This window comes from Xyrauchen texanus, chromosome 8, assembly GCF_025860055.1.
Source record: "Xyrauchen texanus isolate HMW12.3.18 chromosome 8, RBS_HiC_50CHRs, whole genome shotgun sequence".
Taxonomy (NCBI): Eukaryota; Metazoa; Chordata; class Actinopteri; order Cypriniformes; family Catostomidae; genus Xyrauchen; species Xyrauchen texanus.
Genome location: NC_068283.1, coordinates 23,394,225 through 23,421,873, shown reverse-complemented (window position 1 = coordinate 23,421,873; position 27,649 = coordinate 23,394,225). Strand labels below are relative to the sequence as shown.

The 27,649-nt window shown below is 36.6% G+C and overlaps 1 protein-coding gene across 3 annotated transcripts in view; it reads left to right on the top strand.

Annotated features, from left to right (window-relative positions):
• The first annotated feature begins 501 nt into the window (after window positions 1–501).
• Window positions 502–27,649, top strand: part of tnrc6c1 (trinucleotide repeat containing adaptor 6C1) — an 89,146-nt gene continuing 61,998 nt past the window's right edge. For all 3 annotated transcript variants that reach the window (XM_052131487.1, XM_052131486.1, XM_052131485.1), the window contains exons 1-3: window positions 502–1,023; window positions 16,843–16,945; window positions 17,596–17,617. In XM_052131487.1, coding sequence (XP_051987447.1) covers window positions 16,883–16,945; window positions 17,596–17,617 — 85 coding nt within the window. In that variant the 5' untranslated portion in view covers window positions 502–1,023; window positions 16,843–16,882. The remainder of the gene's footprint in view (window positions 1,024–16,842; window positions 16,946–17,595; window positions 17,618–27,649) is intronic.

Genomic DNA, 27,649 nt, shown 5'->3' with positions numbered 1-27,649 from the left:
CTTTAACACATGGTTTCCAGTGGTTTGTTGAAAGTGTGCCCCCTGCTGGTGCAAGGATGTCCATAACGCAACAACACATTTGAGGCGCGGCCAAATGATTGCACGAGCTTTTCTACATGCATGCAGAACTCTCTAAAACGACGTTTTAAGTTTTACGTTCTAAAGCATTGCTGACAAAGCTTAATCTGGCATAATTAGACGAGAGCACGTGAGGAGTGGCTATCTGCACATTGGTGTGCGTCAGTAAGCGACTGTGCTTGTTGTTGGGGGAGGGTAGTAGTTCCTCGGCACACGTTGTCATAGTAACCACAAAGGCGGAGCAATATTTTAACAGAGAGGTTGGATTGTTTGTTAGTGGAAGCCACGTGACATGTCGCTGGGGTACGGGGGCACTTCCTGTTTTACTCCACTGAGCCGCTGATGTCAGTTTCAACAAAATGGCTGCTGGAGCGCTGCAAACGAAAGCCCAGTGAACGCTTCACGTCAGTGCAGTATCATTTTTAATGGATGCTTTGGAATTTACTTACTCGCTAAGCATCTGGACATTTGCGCGTGTGAACACTTTTACATGCGTTTTAGCGAACTAAAGGCATGCTGAAATATTCCCTTTACGCACTTTATACATCCAAACATCGCCTTTCTTCAGTAAAAACGTCATTCAGAAAAAGCTGAAACTGCCGATGTGAGTGCGCGCGTGTGCAGCTGCTCCGAAAAATCGCCGAAATGTTACAGCACATCAACCTCGAGCTTTCTAGCTGATGAGCAAATCGTCATTCAAAGTCCTTTTCACTGTTTGCACTGACATTTTTTAAGAGACGTTTCCTCCCTCTGGATAAATTCCACTGTCGTGCATATTGAGAGGAAACTGGAAAGCCACTGCAGCTCACTGCAAGAGTGAGTGACTGCGACTGAAGGAGGAATATCTGAGCAGTGTCAGTACGGGTATCGACATCCTCCTTCACCACGCAGCGCGTGCATCAGATTTGAACAGCAGACCGCAATTGCCCCGTGTGCGAAATAAAGGTAAGACGCGCAATTATTTAAAACGCTTAAAAATATTTATGTGGGCGGGGTTTTGATCATTTTTATGTATCATCAATGCGTCATTTTAGGATTCTCTTTTGTGCTAGTTTGTTTCTGATAGTCAGTGACATTGAGCGGTGACACCATATGAGAAGGAATCACTAACACTTAATGTGGACTGTTTAAATGGTTGCCCAAAAACAGCACGTTTATTTTGCATGCGGCAGTCTTTTCTGTTTTATCAGTCCTTAAAATAGTTTTGGTGGCTGCTTGAAATAGCTTGCGTGCAAATATTTACTCCCTCAAACAGCAACATTGCCCCCCTTTTTAATTTTTTTAAACACATGCATGATAACTGTCTGTTCTTCACAGGTTTCAGGCGAATTTAAGAGTGAAACAAGCAGCTTGGATGTGAAAAGTGCCTGACAATGTCTCTCATTATGCCTATTGTATTGTTCTGGTTCCACGCTAGAGTTTGAGAATTTGCACTGGAATTATGTTGTGCATGTGTCCAGCATTTGCAAGGAGCCCCGTCACTAGCGTCTTGCAGTGCCTATTATACCAAACAAATGTTGTCTAGGAATGCAACTCGCTTTGGTTTGAGACATCCCTAGTGTTTCCCTGGGCTCTTGATATTGATCAGATTGGGTATGGGGAATCATGCCACAGTTCTGTCATAATATCGAGCCTTCTCCTCCTCATTCTTATCCAGATCAATGAATGCCAGAGAAAGCACCACTATGGTGCCTATAATTTGAGCGCATTTCGATTAGAAATGTCACACAGTGTTCATGTGCCGTCTGCTCGAGGCTCTTGCTTCATGGAATCTTTTTAATGACTGAAATATTCCGATTCCTCAAAAACAACAGAACGATTATCAGTGAATAACAAGCGTTTGGTCTTTATTTTGTCAACTGTAAATGCAGCTAGAGAGTTTATTGGGTTTTGACTTTAGGTAAGAGTAACTACTCTTAAGTAATGCTTACTAAATTAATAGTTTCCTCTAAAATTCCATCGTTACTACTATAAAATTATAAAATCAATACAATGAAGGGGCCCTTCACACCCAACTGGTTCTTGTACTAAAAAGCTAGCCGCGCGGCCACCAACGCAGGTTTCTCGAGATGCATCTTTAACACCTGCGCGCAAGGGCGTAGATTTAATTTGAACATTGTTTGGGGGGGGGGGGGGTTGCTGTGTGAAGCATTTATGTTTCCATTGATAATGGTATAAATATTGGGTGGGGGAGATTGTAATTGAATAAATAAATAATCTACGAACCTGCCTGCTCGTGACACTGAAAAACAGCGAGATGCGATGTTCTGTGTGAACAGCAACTTACTAGTTAGACAGTCCAAGAAGCTTTTAGAATCCTTCTGTCATTATGTTTAATTGCTTTATTAATGACAGTAGTGGCCAAGTGCTCACATTTTTATTGTCTTAACAATAACCGTACTGGCTGTGATGTTTTGATGGAAATGGTTACTGTGGTACATTTTTGTACTGAACTGGATAAAGCTGCTCAGCTATGCAGGATAATGCTAACACGCTTCCTGTCTGAGGACGGCACCAATGTCAAACGTCCGGTCCCCATGACTGTTCATGTGGTTCAGTTGCTAATTTGGAAGGGGGAGCTTTTGCACCCCTTGTATGGTCAGGGGCCTCCTGTCAGGGCCAGACCTTTGGAAGGTGCCGTGTGTTCTCCAGGAGAGAAAAAGGGTCAGACCAAAAGAGGCCACTTAATGCTCAGATTACCATAAAGCTTAGGTCACATTGCCCCTTTCAGCTTGTTCTTATGAAGCCCTACCAGTGTTACTGGCTAGGGATTCGCACCATGTGGCTTTATATTTTGGCAATATGTAGCTGTTGATTATTGGATTGAAGTCATTGTTGTTGACTCTGGTCAAGTTTCATAAGTGATAGCACACCATAGTTTCTGCATCGGTTTAACGGCGGCAATTTATACAAGACCGCAGTTAAAATCATGGATGTCTCCTCTTTTCCATTGTTGGATTAATGTTAAGTGTTATACAGTATATGTAACTATGGTATTAAATAGAAGAATTAACACTGAGAATGTGCAGGCTAACTGCAACCTCTACAAATTCATTCATTTCCCTGATAAATTTAGTATGAATACTACTTTTCTTACCAAAATACCATAGTTACCACAGTGTTATAAGGAATTCATATTATTGCTGTAATCGAAATATTGTCAAAAGCAGCATTGGCTTGTTTCTCAGTTTGTCTGAAACCTTTTGACTTCTCAAACAGAAGGCTGCATCCTAGTTAGGCTGTGTCCTTCCGTGGCTGCAGGCTAGACTCCTCATAAGCATTCAGCACTAGAATGACACGGTCTAGTTAGTGTGCATGGCAAACCATATGCTTAGAACCATGTGATATTTTACTGTTTAGAAAACCCATATGCTTAAGAGCTTTTATAAAATACATTTTGCCACACTGATCTTAGAATTTATATTGAAATCTTTTCAATCTTGAAAAAACAGAACCCTAGACTTCAAATTTATATAATTGCCCTTTTATTAATATAATTTGTTTCTTTTTAGTGCTTTGTATCTTCTAATTTGTTGTATTCTCTTAACTGCTTGTATTTTTTTGTATTTTTCTACATGTAGTCATCTGCAAATGCAAATATAAACTTGAAAGAGAGAGAAAAGGAAGCTGCATCATAAAGATTTCAGCCCCCATGTTCACGCAGCTCATTTTCTGCCTTTTTAAAAAAATAATTTTGGACATGTGCAAAGGATTGTGGGTGATTGAAGGCCATGAAGGATACACCTGATGCATCTAAAATATGTCAAACAAAGGCTGCGAAACGAGGCTGCCAAGTGTCCTTACAATTGAGATGCCCTTCAATGATGCTTGATGACATGGCAGCCGAGAAATCCATTCTTACGAGGCTGCAGCCTTCCAATTGATAAGCACCCAAACTCTATTTGTTTTCTGCTTGACTTATTTCCAGGTTAAATGTTTTTAAATAGGTGTTTACAGAAGAAATTGCATATGTGTTGCTATTTTCAGCACTTGGTGCACAAAGATACATGAGCATTGCACTGTTTGCACATTGGACTCATCAACGAATCCAAGATGCTCAAGACCCCATCTGAGCTCAGCATAGTCACTTGAATCAAACTAGTATCACTCAGTGCTGCCAAACTTAACATTTATTTTCCATGAGTTTCTGTTTTCTAGATGATTGATTAGGCCAATCCCACATTCTTTATGTAAGCAACCCAGGAAAGTGGTTTTGTTTATCGAACAAAAGGTCCCTTGTTATGTATTAAGTAGACTTTAAGCAGTGATTTGGGTTTTCGTCTCTTTATTGTTTATTAATGATAACAATATTGTGCATGACAATACTAAAGCAATAGCTAATGCTTTGATAATATTGACATTGATCACTTGAATCACTATGGTCTGTCAATAGCACAGTTTTTTTTATTTTTTGGATACAATACTCTAACCAACAGCTGTCACTTCCAAAGATAGCTTTACAGTGTGTTGATCTCTGAAGGTTACAACTGGATTTGTGTCCCACTGACCCTCACCAGATTGCTTCATCATAGTATATAATATCATAGTAGCCCTTTTACTACAATACCTTGATACCCTAAGCTTGTGCCCAGCATTGAGGTTAAGTCTCTGGAGACTTATTTATGCATAGATAGCTGTAATGAACTCTTTAATGAACTTTTGAGTGTTATAATTTGTACTACCCAGCCTCTCAGGTTCAGGCACTTGCTTTGAGATTTGAGAGGTTGAGATTTTGAGCTTAGGTGTGTCTTCGGCATCTTCAGCTTCACATTCTTCTTTGATTGTTGGAAAACGGGTCAAATTGATGGCCAAAATGGTCTTTCAAGGGCAAGATTCCCTCTCTGCAATGAGACATTGTAGCAGTTCTCTGAATTCATTAACCTTTTAAGAAAGGCATGTTTTATTCTTTAGATTTCCATATTTCACCTGTTTAGATTCATGCTACATGACAGCACTGTTATATTGATTTAATGTAGTTAATTGTTCGAGAAGAAATTAGTACATAACATTAAGTAAACACTGCTTGAAGTTTTCAGGTCATCTGGAAAAAAAAAAAAAACAGAAATATATATTATAATAATTTAATGCACAATGTACAACGCGTCAAAAGTACAAATGTAGCAGAAAAGTGCTCTTAACAATCAAATGGTATATTCCACTTCTTCTACAAAGTCAGACGCTGTGGCATAACGGTGAGAAAATGATGAGAGAATGATCATTTTGGGTGAATTATTCCTTTTTTCAGTGTTTTTATTTTTTTTCCTCCTATCCCAAGTGGTCAGAGACTGTAAAGCCATTTGTAGGTTTTATTTTTTTCATGCTTTCAGAATTGCTTTGTGTGAGCAACTTGACAAGCCCAACATTGACTCAACCAATGGCATGTATTTTTGGTGGGGTTACCTGTTTGGCTGAACAATGGATGATGGAGAGATCGTTTGGGGCAAATATTTTTTGGGGCATAGAAATTGCACACTGCAGCTTTAAATTATTGTAATATCTTCCATTATTTTGTTTAATTGTGCAGCCCTGAAGGATCGTGAAATTAGTCTACTGATTTGCTCTTTATAAACTTAATGGCCAAAAGAAAGCACATTAAAATCATTGTGATATTGACGATATTGGTCAATTTTACATCGTCAGCAAAATGATCTCAATTATATCTTTAATATTCGATATATCAACTAGCCCTAATGGGTTGCAAACTAAAAACACATATGTGTTAGAGGCTGTCTTGACCTTGTACCGAGTTGAGTCAGTACTCCCAAAACTGCCAAAAGACTTGTATTGAAGCATTGATACTAAGGATCTGGTACATTTGACATCCCTAGTCCACCCTGAAACTGCTCTGAAAACTCAATTAAAAGCCATGGGCTGTTTACATGGTTTGTTTTAATTCTGCTAAAGTTCAAGTTGACTCATCCCCCCCCCACCCACCTGATGCATCACTAATAACCTTAGAACTGATCACTCTCAATTTAGCCCCTGTTACACAAGTTTCCTCATATGCTAAGTCCATTAGTGTGCTGAACTGTTAGATGTTTTGCATTTTATTGAGACAAATGTGCAATTGCGCATACGCGATTTGAGTATAATGACAGGGGTCTTTATGGAAGGCATTTGTGTGATCTATTAGGACAATAAATTGTCAGCAGAGCTTTGTGAAAGTGCTTTCATTAGTGACTGCAGGAAGATGAAAGTCATTGGGACCACTATGACAGTGAGTCAATCCACCAAAGCTATTTTTGTTTGCCCGCCATAAGCTGATCATATGAAAAATCTCCTTTCACTGTTTTTCATTGTCATTCAGGCTGGCGGAATCTTTTCTACAATGGAATTAAAAGGTCCCTATATACAGTATATGGTCCAGAATTCTTAAAATGCCTTTTTTTTTTCTTTTTTTTCAGTATATACAGTTGAAGTCAGATGTTTATATACTTTAAATACACAATTTTTTAACCACTCCACATATTTAATATTAGCAACATTTGTTTACAGACAGATTGTTTCACTTGTAATTGACTATATAACAATTCCAGTGGGTCAGTTAACTGTGCCTTTTAGCAGCTTGGAAAATTCCAGAAAATGAAGTCAAGCCTTTAGACAATTAGCCAATTATCTTCTGATAGGAGGTGTACTGAATTTGAGGTGTACATGTGGATGTATTTTAAAGTCTACCTTAAAACTTATTGCCTCTTTGCTTGATATCATGGGAAAATCAAACTGAATCAATCAAGAACACCATCCCAACCGTGAAGCATGGTCAGCATCATGTTGTGGGGTGCTTTGCTGCAGGAGGGAATGGGCTTCATAAAATAGATGGAATCATGAGGAAGGAAACCTATATGATATATTGAAGCAACATCTCAAGACATCTGCTAGAAAGTTAAAGCTCGTCACAAATGGGTCTTCCAAATATACAATGACCCCAAGCAACAAGTAAAGTTTTTGGAGTGGCCAACACAAAGCCCTGACCTCAGTCTGATAACAAATTTGTGGGCAGAACTGAAAAAGTATGTGTGAGCAAGGAGGCCTACAAACCTGACTCAGTTACACCAGTTCTGTTTGGAGGAATGGGCCACAATTCCAGCAACTTATTGTGAGAAGCTTGTGGAAGGCTACCCAAAATGTTTGAACCAAGTTAAACAATTTAAAGGCAATGCTACCAAATACTAACAAAGTGTATGTAAACTTCTGAGCCACTGGGAATGTGATGAAAGAAATAAAAGCTGAAATAAATCATTCTCTCTACTATTATTCTGACATTTCACATTATTAACATAAAGTAGTGATCCTAACTGACCTAAGACAGGGAATGTTTTCTACAGTTAAATGTCAGGAGGTGAAAAACTGAGTTTAAATTTATTTGGCTAAGGTGTATGTAAAATTCTGTCTTCAAATGTATTTGCCTGCGGAAATTAAAGCATTAGTTCACACAAACATTAAAATCCTGCCATCATTTACTCACCCTAATTTTGTTCCAAACCCATATGTCTTTTCTTCTTTCATGGAACACAAGAAGACACTATGGGGAATGTTTACACTGCTCTTCTTTCCACAATAAAAGTGAATGGTGATTGAGGTTGTAAGTCTCTAACATTCTGCCTAAAATCTCCTTTTGTGTTCCACTGAAGAAAGAAAGTTATATAGGTTTGCAACAAATGAAAGTGAGTAAATAATGGCAGAATTTCCATTTTTGGGTAACAATACCTTTAAATCAGCCCTTAAAGGTTCTTTTACCACGTCTTTTGTCTGCGGTGTTTGTTGAGTGTGACTGGCTGACTAGAGGAGATTTTCGAGATATCCAGGGGTTTACAGGCATGTCAGGTCTGGTCTTCTTAAATGGCTCGGAAGTTATGGGTTTGTAATGCATGATTGTGTCAGACGGAGGGGCTGCAGATTTCTTCCGCTGTGTGCTGCCGTTGCTAGCCAGTGGATTCCCGTGGGCTCACGGCTCTCTTGTTTGTCTTGCAGCACTGACATTTTTGGCTCAATGCCCAGAGCGTCTAGCCCTCCCCCCCTTACACCACCATGTCTGTACCTTTTCTTCAACTCGCTCATTTCTCCTCCCCCTCTCTTCTCTACCTACCACTGTTTCCTATATCACTCTGGCTGTGACTCTGAGCACATTACATAGCAGGGTTTTTCCTGGCTCAAAATGAGGCAGAGGTGGCACCATCCTGATCATGTGCACACATACACTTGTATCATGCCTTCCACTGGCTGAAGCAAACACTTACAAGTGACATATTTTAGGTTTTCTAATAATTAGATTATTTGAAGAAAATTAAAATTATCAACTTGGAGCATATTTAATTAAAAAAAGCGAACCTGTTCAACATTAAATTAATTAAATACAACATAACAGCTAATGTGTTCATTTATAGTTAACAAACAGCAAACTTGATTAACCTCTTAAACCGATAATAAGATTATCTCTGATCTCAGGTATGGTGGGAAGGGACGATGTGTAGAGTCCAATCGGCCACTGTTTTACAGCTTGGATTGGACTGATTTACCATGTGCTCAACTGAAACAGTGCTGGATATTATAACTTGTTACTTATTCTATGTAATTATGCTTCTGGTTTATTGTGGTATTTACAAATGTAAGTTGTTCTTCGGTTCAGTAAAACCCTCAGATCACTTGTTTGGAGAGTTGTTTGGACTATTGATAAAAGAAAGTAAAGAAACAAAAACCTCTAACTACACATTATTTCAATATAAATGTAGCTTATTAAGAAACACTTTATTATTAACTAGTATACCAGATAATATAGCAGTCTTCAGTAGAAAATAAACTGTTGTTTTTTTTCTTCTTCAGCTTGTATCTGGTCTTTAAAGGATTCAGATCTCTTTTTTTGTTCAAGTTGTAAGATATAAGTCCAGTTTTCATTCACACAGTTATTTTTTGGAACCCATTCAACTTAAATATTATTATAATTTGTAAACAAATAATATATTATAATAGTAATATATCTCAATCGTGCACCTTTAACTTTTAAAACCTCACGCTTTTATTTTGACATTCTGAACTCTCCAGGAAGTCCTGCATGTGCCTGTTTGTAGGGAAATTCACTATATTTAATTAGCTTCTTATTCAAATTCTGGTAAAATAGCACCTCCGGTGCCATTCTAAATGCATATTATAAGTGAACCGAACCATTGAGTATCTACATCTGAGATGTTGTTTGTGAGTAGTGCTCAAATATTGCACACCCTGTGTGAACAGAGCAGCGCCATTCACTGACATGCTGAAGCTGCTCGTGCATTTTATATATTTACTTATTAAACACAGCCGATTCACAGAGCTATCGCACGTCTTCAAGTGGCTTTGATTAAAATGCACAAGTCATATAAACTACATTAATGGTGTTTTTATGGTTCTTTTATGTCATTGTTGGAGCTTGACAGTAACGAACATGACTAACACACAGTATCTGATTTGGATCGGGCTCGTCGGAACGATACATGATCCGTCTAAAAGCTTTAGTATTGGAAACGATACCGATCCAGGTATCGGATCGGTGCACCCCTAATCCAGTCATGAGATGTACATGTTTGAGAAAATCAAGATTGTGTGGTTAGTAATTTTTACGTCACTGAAATAAGGCCATGAATCATAATAGATTTTGTAGACTCCGGTTTTCGCTCCAAAAATTTGCTTTTGTGGGATGTTACCGTATCGGATCATGCTCTTCTTCTGAGGTAAATTCACAGTTTGTCTACTTCCAAAAACAATAATGAGCTCAAACGGGAAATACTGTACCTCTCATTGGTTTTATACAGATTACACAATCAGAGAATATTTGTTTTCGATTTAAATTGGTTCATTAAAAGTAGACTTCAAGCTTTGTATAGACCTATTTCTCATATCTGCGAGGCAAGTTTACGCTGAGTTTCAGTTCATTTTCGTGATGGGCTCCAGACAGAAGTTCACAGAAAGCGCATCCTGTATGATTTCTTTATTTTACAAAACCACAACTGTTATTGTGAGTGAACACAAATAAAAGTAAACTCTTTATAGTTTTGAATGATGTCTTACTCTTATCTATATGACCAAAAATGATGGAGTATTTCTTTCTGCTGTTATCAGGGAAAAAGTCAGGTTATCGTACTGGCGCCTCCGGTGACCACAGAGGATTGACTATGTTATCAATATATAAAAAAACAAGTCAAACTGGAGAAATTCATATATTGAACTTTGGGGGCATTTCTGACCCTGCATGATGGTACTTGCTTGTTGTTAAGCTTAATGGAGGACTATTGCCAAAGTTCTGCTGGCTCTATGGAGATTTTTTTTTTTATAGTGGTTTAACTTCACAGCAGTGGCAAACAATGTCGAAGTTTAGGGCAAACATTATCCTTACCTGGCTGTCACAAATGAAGGCTGGTCAGGTAGACGTTGTGTAGAGGCTATGACAAAGATGGGGAGGGGCTCGTGTGGTCTCGCAGAATTACAACTTAAATGCAGATGTGGGGCACATGTTTAATTGAGAATTGATGCCAAGGGCCAAATTTAACAAAAAAAAAAATCATAAAATAAGAAATTACTTGCAAAAAAAAAAGCACTTATCTAGTGAAAGAGGGCCGGTGCTAGAGCACCACTTGGGGTCTATCTGTACACATGACTGCCTGCCTGAGTTTCGTTAACAAGGAACAAAAATATTAAACTAATAAGGAAAGTAGGGAACTAAACCAAACACATACGATTCTTTCCATTTGTCAAAGTTTGTCCATGTTTGAACAATTAAATTAAATGCCTGCTTTGAATCTTTATGGAACCATGACATTTAAAGGAATAATTTACCCAAAAATGAAAATTTTGTCATTATTTACTCACCCAAATGTCATTCAAAACCCATATGATGTTATTTTTTGTCTGTGGAACACAAAAGGAAACTTTTTTTTAAATAATTTCTATATAATACAATCCTCATATTACATATTGTATGACTACCTGGACTCAAGACATGTAGATCTGTTCTGAAGCCTGTTGAAACGGTGTACAAGCAGGCTCTTAACTTTATGGACTGAGACAGCCCGCGGACGGGCCCTTAAATGTACAAAATAAAATTATGCGATAAACAAAACTGCTGTGTGTACATTGGTACACATGCCACATATCTTTGGAAAGCTACATTTCTTGATTTTCTATTGATATAAACCATTTTAAGATACAATCACAACAGCAGGTACAATCTATATCTTTGTCAGACCACCAACATATAAACAACCAATAACAAAATTTAGGCAACTCACCTATGAAGCATCATAGTATTCCACTGATCCATAACTTCCCGACAAAAAGCGGTGTTGTTTCATTGTCAAATGTCCAAACGATCAAATCAAGTAAAATGTTTAGTCCAAATCACATTATTACATCAATAAATATCCACAGACTCTTGTTGCATCATTTCAAAGCACCTGGCAGCTGTACCTAATCTTTCACATATTATCGGTAATAACTTCAGTTCAGATGTAAACATTTCCTATATCCGGTATCAAAATGGAAGCACGCACTCTGACCATTCGATTGACACCTCATTTGACCCAATAGGAGCTTCCATGTCCTGTCCAAAGCCTTCAATACCCAACCACAGTCTGTGTCGAATGTAAGGGCATACCCACTTTCCTTTGTTCCCTGATCAAACCAATTACATCGAAGAGTGGAAATGACTGACGCATCGTATAGCCAATGAAATTCTGAAAACAGTGATATGCGGCTTTAGTGGGACAATTAGAGCACGGTTCTGTAATGTGTATGCGCAAAGTTGCCTTGCCATTACCGAGTGTTTTGTGCGTCCCTGCGTAAAAGTTGAAATGTTGTTATGGAACTGTTTACACATTTGGAGATTTAAATATGGTGAAACGGACGCGAAAAACAGGATTTTCACCCCAGGATGTGATATAAGAAGGCATTTATTGTGAAACTGATGAGTTTGGAGATGAAATTTCTGAAAACAATACGGATGATTCGGAGGCAGAGGAAATGTTTATGGAGAGATGAGACATGGCTCTGGACAAGTAAGTGTTTTCTTGTGTTTTATAACATATATTACTGTATATTCCGCATAAATAAGCTTTAGTTTGAATAATGAACACATTTTGTAATTACCCTTTGTCGTGTGTTTCCTCAGTGAGTGTTTGAACCGTTTGTGCGTGTTTTTTGTATTTGTTTGTGCGTGTGTGAGGTTCATTGTTTGTTTCAGATCTATTGACATGCTATATAGATGTTTTGTATATTTACTGTAAATATGTATTTATATATATATATAAATGGATGCGAAATACATATATAAATAAATCAATAAATATAAGTTGAAAATAAGAATATATGTTGTGTTTGAGAGTCTATTTGTTACAATGCGGGGAGGTGGGGGAGGGGTAGGCCCATCTATTTGTTACAATGCTGAATTCATGGGGGGAGGTGTAGGCCCATCTATTTGTTCCATAGTACATTGGCAAAGTATACAGTATTTACAGTAAATATACATACAATAATACATATTTACACAGTCGAAAAGAAAAACTATATATATATATATATATATATATATATATATATATATATATATATATATATATATATAGAATACAGAAAAGATGGAAAAGTTGTGTCTAGCTTTGTAAATTACATTTATTTATTCTCACTGAATCAGATAGCGATTGGGAGCCGGATACTTCTCCCCACTCAGCAAGCGGCCACATAAAGTGGAGCAGCAGGACAGCACCTCATCAAGAGAGGAGGGCTTTCAGAGAGACCCTTGCTGAGGAGCTGGCAGAGTTGGGGTCTCACTCCACAGCCAGACCTGTATCTCCTGCTCCACCTAAGAGCACATCACAGGCCGCTGCACATCACCAAATCTTGCACCGCTGGTTGTCTGAAGTGCAGGCAGTGTCATGCAAAGACACCAGTGAAGTACTCTTCCTGTGATGTGCCTTTGTGCTTTGTACCCAAATGTGACTGCTACAATGACTGGCATGTTGCTAGAAACATGTACAATTTTATAATGGTTTGTAAATACTTTGTGTAAAAATTCATGTAAATAGTTTGTTGTGTATTTTTTATATAAACAAATTGTCCACCATAGCACTAGTTTTGACTCTTTTATATGCACAACATTTAGTTTCAAGAAGGGAAAAGGCACTCTAATGTGTTTATGCATCAGTTACTCTGTGTCAGCAAAACTAATAGTGGATCTGGATATGGAATATGATAGCTCTAAGTGTCATCTTTCATTAGAGGCCAAAATTATGACTGTACGTTGAAGCGTTCAAAAGTAGTAGCCTTTTTGTCCTAGGTTACCAAAGGGTCCTTTTGGAGTATCCAAAAGGCACTTTTGTAAAACACCTGGGTGTACCCTTAGAAAAACATGTGTAAAATATTCATTTTTTATGGTATTGTTATAACATTTGAACTTGGACTAGGTAAGGCTTCATGCTGTGATCCCATTGTGTACTCAAGCTAATAGCTACAAGTTATAGTCATCTGCAGGCATCTGTATGCACAAAAAAATTTCAGGTGGAAAAACAAACTTCTATTTCATTGTGTTCAGACTTCTATTACTCAAAATCAGTAGCACTTACAGTAATTCTGACTGCTGGGGAAAAAACTTCAGAGTGTCCCCTTTCAAATGTGACCAAAACCATGCATGTACTCCAAAAGGTTCAAGAACAGCTTTAAATTTACTTTGGGTATGCCTTGATTAGGCGTTTTAGGCTAATTTTACAGGATTGGGAAGTGTACTAGACAAAAAAATCTAATGGGTATCATCACTGTCATATTTTAATGAAGAATAATTTCTTGAATTGGGAAAATTTGACTAAATTTGTAGGTCTACTGTTGACTTAAAAATTTACATTTATAAAATGACAGGAAATGTAACTAGGGCTGGCGTTAGGGGTGATTGTAAAATACCATTAAGAAAGAGTGTTTTTAGTCAGTTATTTTTTGGTTTTAGAGCAAACCATGACTGGAATGCACTTCTAGCTGATTTGAAAGCTCTTACAAGTCATGGAGTTTTCTCTGAAAAATGTAATGTCTGGTTACTGTCAAACCAGAACTGCCAACATTTTATTTGGTATTAGTATTGTCTTAGGGATTTTTATTTTATGTTTTTGAGTTTCATGTTTTTTAAGATTAGTTATTGAACTGTTTTGATTGTTATGGTTATTTTAAAATCTTGTATAATATGTAAGTTTCAATATTTCAAATTATGTATTTTGAGTGTCATTTTGACTTTTGACATTAACCTGACCAGGGACAGCAAATGAAAATTAGCCCTAGTCAAAAATAGCACAGGTCTGACATCATGACGCTTTGGTCATGAGACAGATAAGAACCAATTGATGTCCAACCAGTACCATAGTTGTATAAATGATTTGATTCGAGTTAAATATGATTGTGACTTAAATTTCAGTCAGTTCAGCAAAAAGCTGCTGTATTGTATGGCTTTAAAAAACTTGAAATAATGCATTAGTCGTATGAACTACTTTTGGTGCTTGCATGACCTTTTCAGAGCTATAGCCTATTGCCACATGGATAACAGGGAGTTGGAAATTATTAAAAGTTTTTCCTGTGTTCCTTGGAAAAAAAAATAACAGCAAATAGGTTTGGAATAACGTAAAGTTGAGTTAATAACAGAATAAAACATTGTGTGAACTATTCTTTTATGTTGTTTATTGATGAATATCAGAACTTCCCATACCGTATGTTATTCTGTGCTCCTATGTTTTTTGTTTGTTTTTTGTCACAAACATGTTTCTAGCAAAGATTTTGCGTCAGTTGGTAACATTTCCAGATGCTTGTGGTTTATGTCGCATTTGTTTATCTCTATTCTAACCGTCACCCACTCATGCAGAGTTTATTAAAAACAGGTGGCATAGAAGTAACAAAGTTTGAGTCAATGTTTTTATTTCTAAAAGGAATGTCCTTCTAAATCTCAACATCTTTTCTTCCATTTTCATTCATTGTCATTCTTGTTAACATACAGTAAGCCCAAAGATTCATACCACTTTTATACCTTTAAACCTTTCACTGATTGATATTTTATTATATTAAAACAGTCTTTAATGTTTATTTATTTTTGCAAGCCTGTTTATTTTAGCTATATGCAGTTTGGCTTTATTATGTAAGATGTGTGCCGTTAAAATAGGTTATTCTATTTTAGGCTGTTTGGTCTTTTTTCCTTCAGACAAGATGAACGTTTAAGTGTATTTTTTTTGTGGCTCAGTCTTTATATTGATGGCAAACCACCTGACTTAATTTTAGTCTGTGAAGCCACACAAGGTTATTGCTTTGTAGTAGAGTCTCTCCCTTCATCAGCAAAAATGGTATTATTATATTGTTTATAGGGTTTTATGTATATATATATTGACTAGACAATAAGGAGCTCTGTACTCCTGTACATGTAAAATATGCTATGACAACATTATGTGGACTCAACTTAAATTATTTCAGTTGGAGTGTTTCGTATATCTTAAAAACATTAAGTGTAAATAAAAGACAAAATAACTACATATTGTGTCTAAAATGTAAGTCAATCCTTATTACCTTCTTTTTTTATAGAACTGTTCTAGAAGCAATATCACATTTGTAATTGTGCTGTTATTTTGACACACTGTAAATAAGTTAGCAGAACTCAGTTCATTAATTCCATATTTAAGGAAGTGGAACTGTCATGTTTTGATTTTGTGCTACTTATGCATGCTAATTTCTCTTAACTTGAAAAATTGAGTAAGCTAATTCATACATTTTGATGGCACTGAAATTAAAATGTTGAGAAACCTTTTTTTTTTTTTTTTTTTTTGCAACACAAATCTGTTATTTCCATCACTTCATTCACCCAAGTAAGTCTGACTAGTGACTTACTGAATAATGGATAATGCCTTAAGTAAGATACACACTTGGTATCGGTCCTCAACCTAAGCTCAAGCTCCACTCTTCACAATAATGGTATCCCCAAAACTTCAGCACAACAGAAACACTTCTAAATGGCAACATAAAATGTTAAACACAAACAAGATTCCCCCTTTGCATTCATGGTGCAAAAACACACAAAATAACACTTCATTTTAACATTTACTTTTCCTATCGAGTCCTATGCAAAACATGCTGGGAACAAGAATTCCACTCCCAAATTTGAGTTTACCAAAATATTTTTTTTAAGTTAGTTAAACTCAAAACAATAGAACAGTTCAGGTTACTTAAAATATGTCAGTTTCGTGAACTAAAAAGAAAGAGAAACTTCTAAATACTCATCAAGACTAATTTATTTGAACTAATTTGAATTATTTAATTTTTCCCTACTCAATACAATTAATTACTTAGCATTAAGGTTTACAGTGTATGATTAACTGTGGTGATTACCTGTGATCACAGCTGCACTGATATTTAATACAAGTGCACTCTTGCTTGTGTGATATTGCTTAATAAGTGTGCTGCTGTGATATGCATTGATTAACACCAGATTAGTGTGAAGTGACTTCTGATTGATCAAACACCTCTGCAGGAAATGTGGGCATGTATTTCCACCAATCAGATTCAATTATTCAGCTAAACTTTCTATATGCTTCTATTGAAATATTGTATTAATATATTGCCAAGTTTAGAAATAATTGTAATACTCTGTGCTCCTATGCTATATTTTATTGAATACTATTTTAAGATTAAAATGTTAGCAAGTGTTGCTTTGTCAGTTTGCTGTATTTGAAACATTTACATTGGGGCTACTTATAGATACTAATACTTGATATTCTTTTACAGCCTTGGGACAAAACAAGAAACAGAAGAGGAGAACCATTTGATGGAAGAAAAGAAAAAGAAAAAACAAGAAGAAAAGAAAAAGAAGGAAGCTGCTCAGAAAAAGGTGAGAGTTTCTTTCCTTTGACTCACAAGCTTCACTCAATCTTTTTTTTGTGTCCTTTTAAAAAAAGCGAACTAACAGACACCTAACTGTGTCTGTCATAAGCCTCTGAGACAATACAGCCCCTGGGCCACAAGTGTCAAACTTCAGGCCTGCTCACCGCAGCCTGTTGAAAATCAAGGTTTATGTAGCTTCTGTGCATGGTGTATTTCATTTAGATAGTGCAGGGCTCAACATTAAGCATTTTCATGTGCTTGTCCTTTGGACCAGTAAATTGGTCATTCAACTTGTCCTAGTAAAAGCGTTACTTGTCAATATGGCAATCAATATGAATCCAGTGGTTAATTCAATGTGTTAAGACTCAATATGATAGGTCTGGGTGAGAAACAGATCAATATTTAAGTAATTTCTTATCATAAATTCTTCTCCATGCACATTAGGGCGCAATATGCACGAATAATGCAAATCAGCAACGTGCAGTGTGTCAGTTTACAGAATGGCTAAGATACAGTTGACATAGTCATATTTTTTCACTACCAGTACTTTATTTTTTTGTTCTGGAATGCAGCTAAATATTCATTGTCAAAAGGTTTTTTATACAATGACCTGTGAAAGTGTTCATCGCTTAGTCTGCCTTTGTTCTTCTTTTTCAGGCTGCTGAACAGAAAACCAAAGGTTAGTCTTGATTCTCACTGTAATGCTGTATTTAAACAATTTAAATATAAATGTTGATGCTTATCCCTTCTGTGCTGTTAACATTGAAATGAAGCGAATAATTGACCCTATGAAAAAGCCACAACTTGCTGTTTGTTGCTGATTGTGTGTCAGAGAGATGGTGACAGTGCAAGCATTTTCCATTGCCATGTTCCCATCACATCTATGGAGGATCTTACAAAGTTTCAGGCTGAAATTATGCTATTTTGCAGCACATAATGTTAAATTCTTAAGGCCTGTTCACATCAAACCGTTTTTTTGGTATGAATATTCATTCCAAACGAGCTTTTGTATGGTAACAATGCATTCCTATGGCGCTGACAATCCGAATGTTTTTTTTACGGAGCATGTTCGTTTTTTTTCTTCTTAGGACTGCGATGAAAACTGAATGACCAATGAGATAAGAGCTTTGTGTCAGTCCAGCATGTTGCTGGCGCTAATCAACTTTTAAACACCGGCATACATGCAGCTAATACACACCCCTGAAAATGATATAATTAAAAATAAATAGTTGCAGATCATGGACCCTTCGTACTGCAAACATAAACTCAGACAAACAACTTGCAGAACCACACTTCACATCTTTATTGCAAGTGTAATATAACAAAGTATTGCAATAATTTTCATGAATAACAAGAGCCAGGGTATTCTTTTATATTCTTTTAATATTATGCAATATATGTTATAATGTACTTTTATTCTTAATATACATTTTTCCACGTGTATTTATATCACTGTACCTTGTGTTATTTTATCCAGGCATGCATCCAGGCATTACAAAAAGAGAATTCTGTATGGTCCGGGAGTCCGTTTGGAATATACTTGTAGCAAAATACATGTTCAACTAAATATCCAACAGCAATCTTTTCTCATCTCACTTACATAAAAACATAGATTATATACTCCTCAAATGCATCAACATCAACATGGAAAGAACATAATGAAACAGTTATGCCAAATTAGGTAAATAAATGCTATAACTGCATTCAATATATATTCATCTGTAACAGCTGGAGGTGCGGGCATAAGACTGCCAGTATATATGTTTGTAGAACAACAACAGCGCCATAAAATAGTTTTTTTGTTTAATTTTCTGTAGGTGTGAATAAACCTTTCATCAGAATGGGTGCTAAATTTATGAAGCTCCAAAGTCTACATAAAGTTAGCATAAAAGTAATCAATATGACTCCAGTGGTTAATTCCATGCGTTAAGACACAATATGATAGGTGTGGGTGAGAACCAGATCTATATATAAATAATTTAACTTATCATAAATTCTCCTCTGTATACATTAGTGAGCAATATGCACGAATAATGTGAATCACCAAAAACAGAAGAAGAAAGTTAAAGTGAAGGGAAAAGGACTTAAATATTGATCTGTTTCTCACCCACACCTATCATATTGTGCTTATTATTGCTTAATAAGATATAGATTTAACCACTAGAGTCATCTGGAGTACTTTTATCTCGCCCTTATGTGGATTTTGGAGCATCAAAATGATGGCATACATTTTTAAAGTTGGCATTGAATGGACCTACAGAGCTGAAATATTCTTCTAAAAGAAAGTCATACACATCTAGGATGGCATGAAGGTGATTAAATTATGAGATAATAATAGTTTTTTGGGTGAAGTAACACTTTAGTTGTCATTACTTTATTCATGCTTTGTTTTGATGAAATACACAGCAGTAAGCACCACTGTATGATAGCAGAACTGAAATAAATGCAAAGACAGAACATGACTGTTCCTATACATTATTGCTCTGACGGAGGAGGGTATGTCACCTCAGTGTGTTTATCAATGCCAGGGTGGGTAACACAATACCATCCACTGTAGTGCCATTGTCACGTGTGAATAGAGTTTAGACAATACATTTGATCAGAATCAGAGCTTATTCACTGATGTTTGTGGGCGAATTGAATGACACAAATCATGTTTGCAAAGAAGAGTTTGAGACAAATCAACCATCTCTTTTTGCTGTTGAGTGATTCAGAAGTTTGTGCTTTTTAGCATTTGAAGGTTGAAGGTTATTTACCAGTCTAAACTGGCCCTGCAGTAAACTACAAAATGAATACTGCTAAAATTGATGGTGTTTTCGCTAACAATCTCTAGGGCATTGACTTCACTTTTCTTATTTGAAGTTTCATTGTAAACAGACACCTTTATTACATTCCATGAAATGTATTTATCTAAATGTATCTGTCCTAGGTTAGTCTAGTTGTATATCAGTCCTGTTTATCAGTGTTAATCTCAGTGTTAAAGCAACAAGCCAAAGGGACAATACAAATGACTAGGGGAGGAAGTGATGGCACTGGAGGTCAGACATTGGGAGCATGGGAGGAAGACATGTGCTGAGATGTTTGGATCTAGACTTCTTGCCCCCATATGACAGGTCACGCCCTCTTCATTGATACAGGGTGAGGTATTTAGCAGTAAATTTGATATGGCAGAATGGGCTTTTTGAGAGCTGCAGCAGAGCAGTCCTGGGGCAGATGGGATGGGGCTTATGTCATGTGAGGGATAGACCGTCATAAATCTCATTAGAGCATCTGCTAATGCTGGAACTCTCAAACATCAGACTGGCCCTTTTTACGTAGATGCATGCCACAACTCTTTTGTCTTTAGAGACAAATAGACCTAAATACTCTCCAGAATTGAGTTGCAGAGCTCTCACTTTGTCCTTCTCTTGCACTTCCATCTTCTGAATCGCTGTATCATTGTATGAGTCAGCAAAGAGAATCTCTGCGTTCTTTTATCTGGGTGCACAGGGGGCATTTGTGGAGTTCTGCTAATTAGATCTAATTTGGTTTGGCTTTATTTCATGTCTCTCTTTATCCAACTAAGGACACATATTATCTGCGGCTGATAAGGATATACTTATTCCTTCTACTTCTAGCTTTAAAGGAACATTAAAAAAAAACATTTATTCCATCGTCGCTTACAAACCCTTATGTCGTTCCAAACCCTTATGACTTTCTTCTGTGGAACACAAAGGAAATATTTTAATGATGATTTAATCCAGTCCTGTTGTTTGAATTCAATGCAATAGCAGCGAATATTACTTTTAATAGATGTTTGCTGTTATTGATGTTGCCGCCATAATGGATTCAGTGCTGTTTTTATTTTTGGGTGAACTATTCTTTTAATCCAAACTTGTGTGATTTGTGTCATATTCATAAGACACCGAGATGTGTTTCTTGGCAATTTATGGAAGGGCTACATACAAAATAAATATTGGGCTACCATAGATGCAATCTAATGTTAATCGTTAGACTGTCTACACACTAACACACCCTCTCAAAAAAATAAATAAAAAAAATAAATAATAATTCTCTACATTCATCCCCTTTAAATTGCAGCTGCTAAAAATATTAAAGTAAAAAAAACTAGATAAACTAGTCAACATTACAGATTCATCCATAGTTTGCCATCCATGATAGAATCGACATGCAAACAAATTGGGTTTCAGAACATACAGTATACTTGGTTTCAGAACTCCCTTACAGGAATGTAAAATTCAGCATGACATGTTTGTATCATCTCAGAGGAGTGAGGTCCTGGATAGAGACTCCCAGAGGAAGTAGTGCTGCACTCTGGTACAGAGTGAGCAGCCACACACAGTAAGACTACCCATCTTTCTCTTTTTAAGAGAGGGCCAGGAGGCCCCATAAAGGGGATACACACAAGCATTTACAGGGAAGTGCTTCTGCCGAACAGGGGGTGTGTTTTTTTTAATGGTGTAAAGAAGAATAAAAAGGAAAGAACAGAAAGTATCATTTGATACAAAGACACTTTTGTAGGAATGGAAAGATGGAGTTATGTGAAAGTAAGAGTGAGAACCTGCTTAAGTTTCCTTTCAGCTCAAGTCTGTTGATTTTGGTCGCAGAGAAGCTCAAAGGCCTCTGAAGATTTTCAGACAAATGAGAACAACCATCCCTCCCATAACCTCTCCTTTTCTTACCCATTCTCTTTCTTTCTTTCTTTCTTTCTTTCTTTCTTTCTTTCTTTCTTTCTTTCTCTTTTACTCCACTTATTTCCTTTCTTTCCACATGCTCACACAGATACTTAATACAGTGACGTATATTGAACATTTGAGATGTAGCAATTTATCATCTTGTGTAATAAATAGGGCTGTCAGTCTATTAAAATTTGTAATCAAATTAATCACATATATAAATATTTGCTGAGAAAGCCCCTCAAATAACAATTAATTATATAATGTGTATATATATATATATACATACATACATACATACATACATACACACACACAGTACTGTGCAAAAGTCTTATAATATGCTTCACAAAAACATTTGTCTTAAGATGGTTATTTATATTTTCAGCTTTAGTGTCAATAGGAAATATACATTTTAGACTCCCAAAATTTTATTTTGCAAATCGAATATAATAGAAGAACAGGGAGCCCTGCAACAAATGGCCTGGTCACCACAGTTCCCCCCACTGAACACTGAGTCAGTCTGAGATTACAAGAAGAGACAGAAGCAATTAAGACAGCCTAAATAGATAGAAAAACTGTGGTGAATTCTCCAACAAGCTTGGTACATCCTATCTGCCAACAACAAAGAAAATCTGTGTACCTAGGAGATTTGGTGCTGTTTTGAAGGCAAAGGTGGTCACACCAAATATTGATTTAGCTTTTTTATGTTTACTGAACTTTGAATGACATTAATTGATAAACTATTTATGGCATTATTTTTGAAGACATCCTCACTATGGAACATTTTCCCCAAGTGCCTAAAACATTCGCACAATAGTGTATAATATAAAAAAAATTATATTCAGATAATTAGAATGCATTACATTCTTGTGGCAGAGGAGTTAAGCATTGATAAGATGAAGAAAAAGGCAGCTTTAGAATCCATTGTATTGTTTATTTGCATATTGACCATAAGCCAATCATTGGCATTCAGTTCACAGCAATCCATTTTGCATGTGAATTTTTCAGGCAGTCAGAGGTTTATTATGAGGTTTTGTCTTAAGACCCGTCAGTGTACACCTGCGTCAGACGGATGCATTTGAAGTGTATTACTTTGGTTGCGTTGCTGGTCAGCTGACTTGCTGCTAATCTGTTAATGACTTAACTGACAGCTGTTTTGAATGAATGGAAACTGGTCTCAGAAGCCAGCATTTTCCTGGTTTCGGACACAGCCTTAGTGTTGGACGACCGCGGTTCAAGTCCAGCCATGAACTTCGCTTCTGCATTTTAAAAGACTAATGTTTATATTTAGGCATTGATAAGGTAAGGATGTTTTTTTTTTTTTTTTTTTACTTTTCATATACACTATCAGTCAAAAGTTTTGAAACACTTGACTGAAATGTTTCATTATATTAAAAATCTTTTGATCTGAAGGCATATGCTAAAATGTTATGTTAATTAGTTTTGTAGAAAAAAATATAATTGTGCAACCATATTCATTTATTTCATTATAAAACTAAAATTTAATAAAAAAAAAAAAGTTTTTGAAATTGATGACTTTGACCGAATAATAAAGAAAAGCAGCTAAAAAGTGCTCAACATAGATGAGAACTCCTTCAATACTGTTTGAAAAGCATCCCAGGGTGATACTTCAAGAAGTTTGTTAAGAAAATGTCAAGAGTTCATTTCTGCAAATTCTAGGCAAAGTGTGACTACTATGAAGATGCTAAAATAACAATTTTGATTTATTTTGGATTTTGTTTAGTAACATTAAGCCATCTTAATTCCCATAGTTCCATGTATGTTATTCCATGGTATTGATGACTTTATTATACTAATTGTGAAAAAAAATTCACCTTAAAACCTTGTCTGGTTGCGACACAATTTTACGTGCTTTTGGTGCACCCAGTGCAGCCAAACATGTTATACAGCACGGACATTTTTAATTGCAAAAATGTTTTCCTGTCCACAGAAATTTCATGAGACCAGGCTGGCATTTTCTTAATGTAGTTACTCTCACTCATCCTCACATTTGATATCCACGATGCCTCCTCTGTAGATCTTTGGCATTTTCCAAATACTTTTTTGACCCAATTTTACCAGCCACTTTGGTTTTTAAAGCACCTTTAAAAAAATATATCTCTTCATATGTGATTTATTTATGTCTGAATCACTAGTGCATTTGAACATCTTAACAAACAGCAAATCAGACCAGGAATTTTCCCACTGGACTCCCAGAAAGGTTGTTGAAATTTTGTTGGGCACCATCCTATGATGTTTGTTTTCCCGGTCTGTTCACGCATGCACACTCTTTGAACACCCATCAGAACGCCGAATCTAAGTTCTCAGAGAAAAACCTTTGTATGCTGAATCGCTTTCTCTTAATTCCTTTAAACGCATAAGCAAATCAGCGTTCTTGTTTACATGATGTTTCAGTACGACACTTTCTGCTAAAATCCTGAAATAAACTGTTTTCTTAAGTGTATGTAAACGTGGTCTGTGTCTAAGCAATGACATCTGTTGTCAAATGTCACTTGCCCTGTTCAGACATGGTATTACCAGCCATCTCAAGAGATCCGATGCAAGTGCACAGCTCTAAATACAGGTGTGGATGGGGTCAGAAATATACAAGGTTGAGGGAAGATGAGCTAAATTACCTGCCACTGTTCATAAAGTACCAGCCTTTTGGTTAATTTTATACCATGATTAAGAGTAATTCTTGCATATTGCAGAAGTGCATATTGGCAGCTTTATCTTGACATATGTACTTTTAGATGGAGGCTCCTCATGTTGCAGTACTTTAGTTTTGCAGAATTTGTATATCACGTGTCATGCCTTACTCCCAACTGTTGGTAGGTAAAAAGCCAACTCTCAATCTTTCAAAGTGCTGTATGTGCATTGGCAAGGAAAACATGACAAAGTTTCGTTGCATTGATATTTTAAACACAGCCCTAATATGTACAGTACATTATTGAAATATATCCTCAATTTCAGATTTGCCCAGCCCTGAACAGCACATAAGAAAAGTGAGTTGTTGTTATGTAGGGGTGCACCGATCTAAATTGGCCGATCTCCATATTAAGGGATCGGTCGATTGTACCAAGAAATGGGGCTGAACTTTTTTGCAACATGCAAGGAATCGCACATACACTGCTACTCTTTCTCAGCCCTTGAAGCATGACAGTGTGGCCTCTGTTGTGTGAATTGTTGGCAATTCTAAGTATTCACGAATTTAAACTTTCAGACATGCTTTGATTCTGATTAATATGCTGGTTTGTATTTACAAATGTGTAAGAATTAGTAGTATAAAAATGTATTACACAGCAAATAAACATGCGTATACAAATCGGATTATGCCTGATGTAATGTGAGTTGTGACAATCAGACGTGTTGAGCGATATAGACTTTTTGAGCGATCATGAGCACTTTCAGCTTCACTTCCTTCAATATGCTCAGTCGCGGTGTCAATCAAACATGTGCGCTCTCCAGATGCTCGCAGTATCTCATCAGTCACACATCCCAGCCATATTCTGTGAGGATCCCAGTTTAAATCAGATTATGTTGTTCACTTTACCACTAATCACAGCAATTACATTTTAACCATATCGGCTTAATAATTAATGATTTGTGTTACAGCAAAATGCCAAAAACAATAAACAAATCATAGATATTATTGATTTCTCATTGGAGCAGTTTTAGAGCTTGTAATGGATATATTTTTCTTATTTTTGAACGGACCTCTTCTATGTGTGATGCTCTCATAGATGATTTGTGATCCTCAAATTTCCTGATTGGTGCACCGCTATTGGTAGGTCCTCTTTTTTTGTTTCCATGTCAAGAGTTTATGGCAATTGCATGCAGGTAAAAAGGTTGTGTCCATTACCCTGCAGGCCTACATAAGGCTGAACAGCTCACACAGGTTAACAAATGCTCTACTTTAAGGACCCGCTCATTACAGCACTTTTCTATGCCATATTTGAAGAGTTAGGGCATCATTAATTACTGCTAATGACACAGACTGGCTGTTCGTCCTTGAGTTCCTCCTTTCGTAAAGCGGAGTTTTTGATCCCCAGAGATTTTGGCATCTGCTGTAAGAGCTCAGCACAGACTGTTACTCTGAGACTAGTGTCATGATTCTTTACCCAGACAGCCCATCTGAGAGGGCAGCCACTACCCACTGTGTGCATGCATGCATGTGTGTGTAGACATGCAGGGCAAGCAGTAGAAGAAAGATTCAGGATGACTCATGGCCTAGTGGAGCATGGTGTAAACATGCTTTTTAGAAATTCACTTTGTGTTATTACTGTAATGTGTCTTGGAGGTAGTAACAGGGGCTACTTTATCTAAGCTCTTTTCCAAAAACTTGTTGTGTGCAACATGACTTGAAGACTATTCCAAAAGTTAGGAATCTTTATTATTTTTGTGATGTAATCCTTTGAAACATTGGGCAGGGTGGTAGAAATCACAAAGAACCAAATTAAACCATTAGAATGTCAAATTAGATAAATTCATGAATAGGGCTGTCACGATAACCGCAATATTGTAATACCGCGCTATTGACCAGCCAACCGCAGAGGAAGGAAAGCAACCGCAGAAACCGCGGCAATCGCAGTGTTCAGTTTTTTTTTCTTTCTTCCATAAGGCTGTGGCTTTTTTGTTTTACGATTTGTCACTGTGCGTTTAATGTTAAATAAATTAATAATTATGCAAGAGTGTTACGACATTTTCCCACGAACCATTGTAGCTCTATCTGGTGTTTCGTTTATTTTGAATAGGCCTACTGAAACGATGGCAGTCGCTCTCGTCCCAAAACCTAATGTCACGTCGCCAGTTTGGGAACATTTCGGCTTTCAACCCAATGAAAAGGGTGAGCCAGCGAATTTAGATGAGCCGATATGCAAAATTAGCAGCAAAAAGGTTCCTGTGATACATCTAATTTGAGGTGTCATCTCTCTAACCGAACGGGTTGGCTTAAACCATCATCCGAGGATACCACCTAAATATCGGACATTAAGCACAAAATGTTCTACATGGGAAGTATGAACCAGCTGCCTTACAAAAACTTTTGGCAAAGGCGTGTTGTTTAGATCCTCGATATAGGGGCGATCATATCAATGACACAGAGACAAAATACGCACTCATCGAAGAGATGGTGGAAGTGGAGGACGAAGAGACCGTGCGACCCTCCCTGAAACCACATAAGGTTAATATGTTGGTTTTCCTAGCGAGAAACAAGGACATGATAACCCAGGTCTAAATCGCATTCGTTAAGGCTTAAGTTTATTCTCTGTATTTTTACTTAGGCCTACACATTGTTTTCATGTGATAGCCTACTTTTAGAATTCTTTCGTTTTCAAATTAGAAAAAGGCATTTTCTTATTAGGCTACTTGTTTTCATGTGATACTTTAGAACTCTTTGATTTCTTTCATTTTTTTAATTGGGAAAGGCATGTTCTTGTTGCTGTTTGGCATTTAACAATAAACAAAAATGTTTTAAAACGTGTCTCTCTGTCAGTTACAAAGCAACAATATATACTACATAACTCAACAATAGAGCTTTGTATGCAGTAAAATCAGGATAAATTAGGTTTGTAAAAAAAAAAAAAAAACGCCGGTAATAGGCTACCCCATATCGCGCTATTGAGCCACCCATAATAGCCTAACCGCAAGCACGACAGCCCAATTCATGAACTGTTAAATGTGACTGTTATATGAAATTAACATTGAACTAATCTCATTGATTATATATGCAATTAAAAATGTACTGATTAATTCCATTAATTCAATATTTATCTTCTGTACATTTAATAGATATTTAACTGTAAGTATGCACTTAGTACAGGGAAAGTACCCATGAATCAACCTAAGGTTGATTACTTGTTTAAAGGCACAATTTTCTCTTAAGAAATTACAAATGTAAGTTTTTTTGTTTTTGTTTGTTTGTTTGTTTGTTTTTCTGACCAAAGCATAGGCTTCAGAAGACTTTGAATATGGTGCACGAGCTACATGAAATCCTTAAAGAATACCCAAAAGTTAAATAATTTTTTTATCAA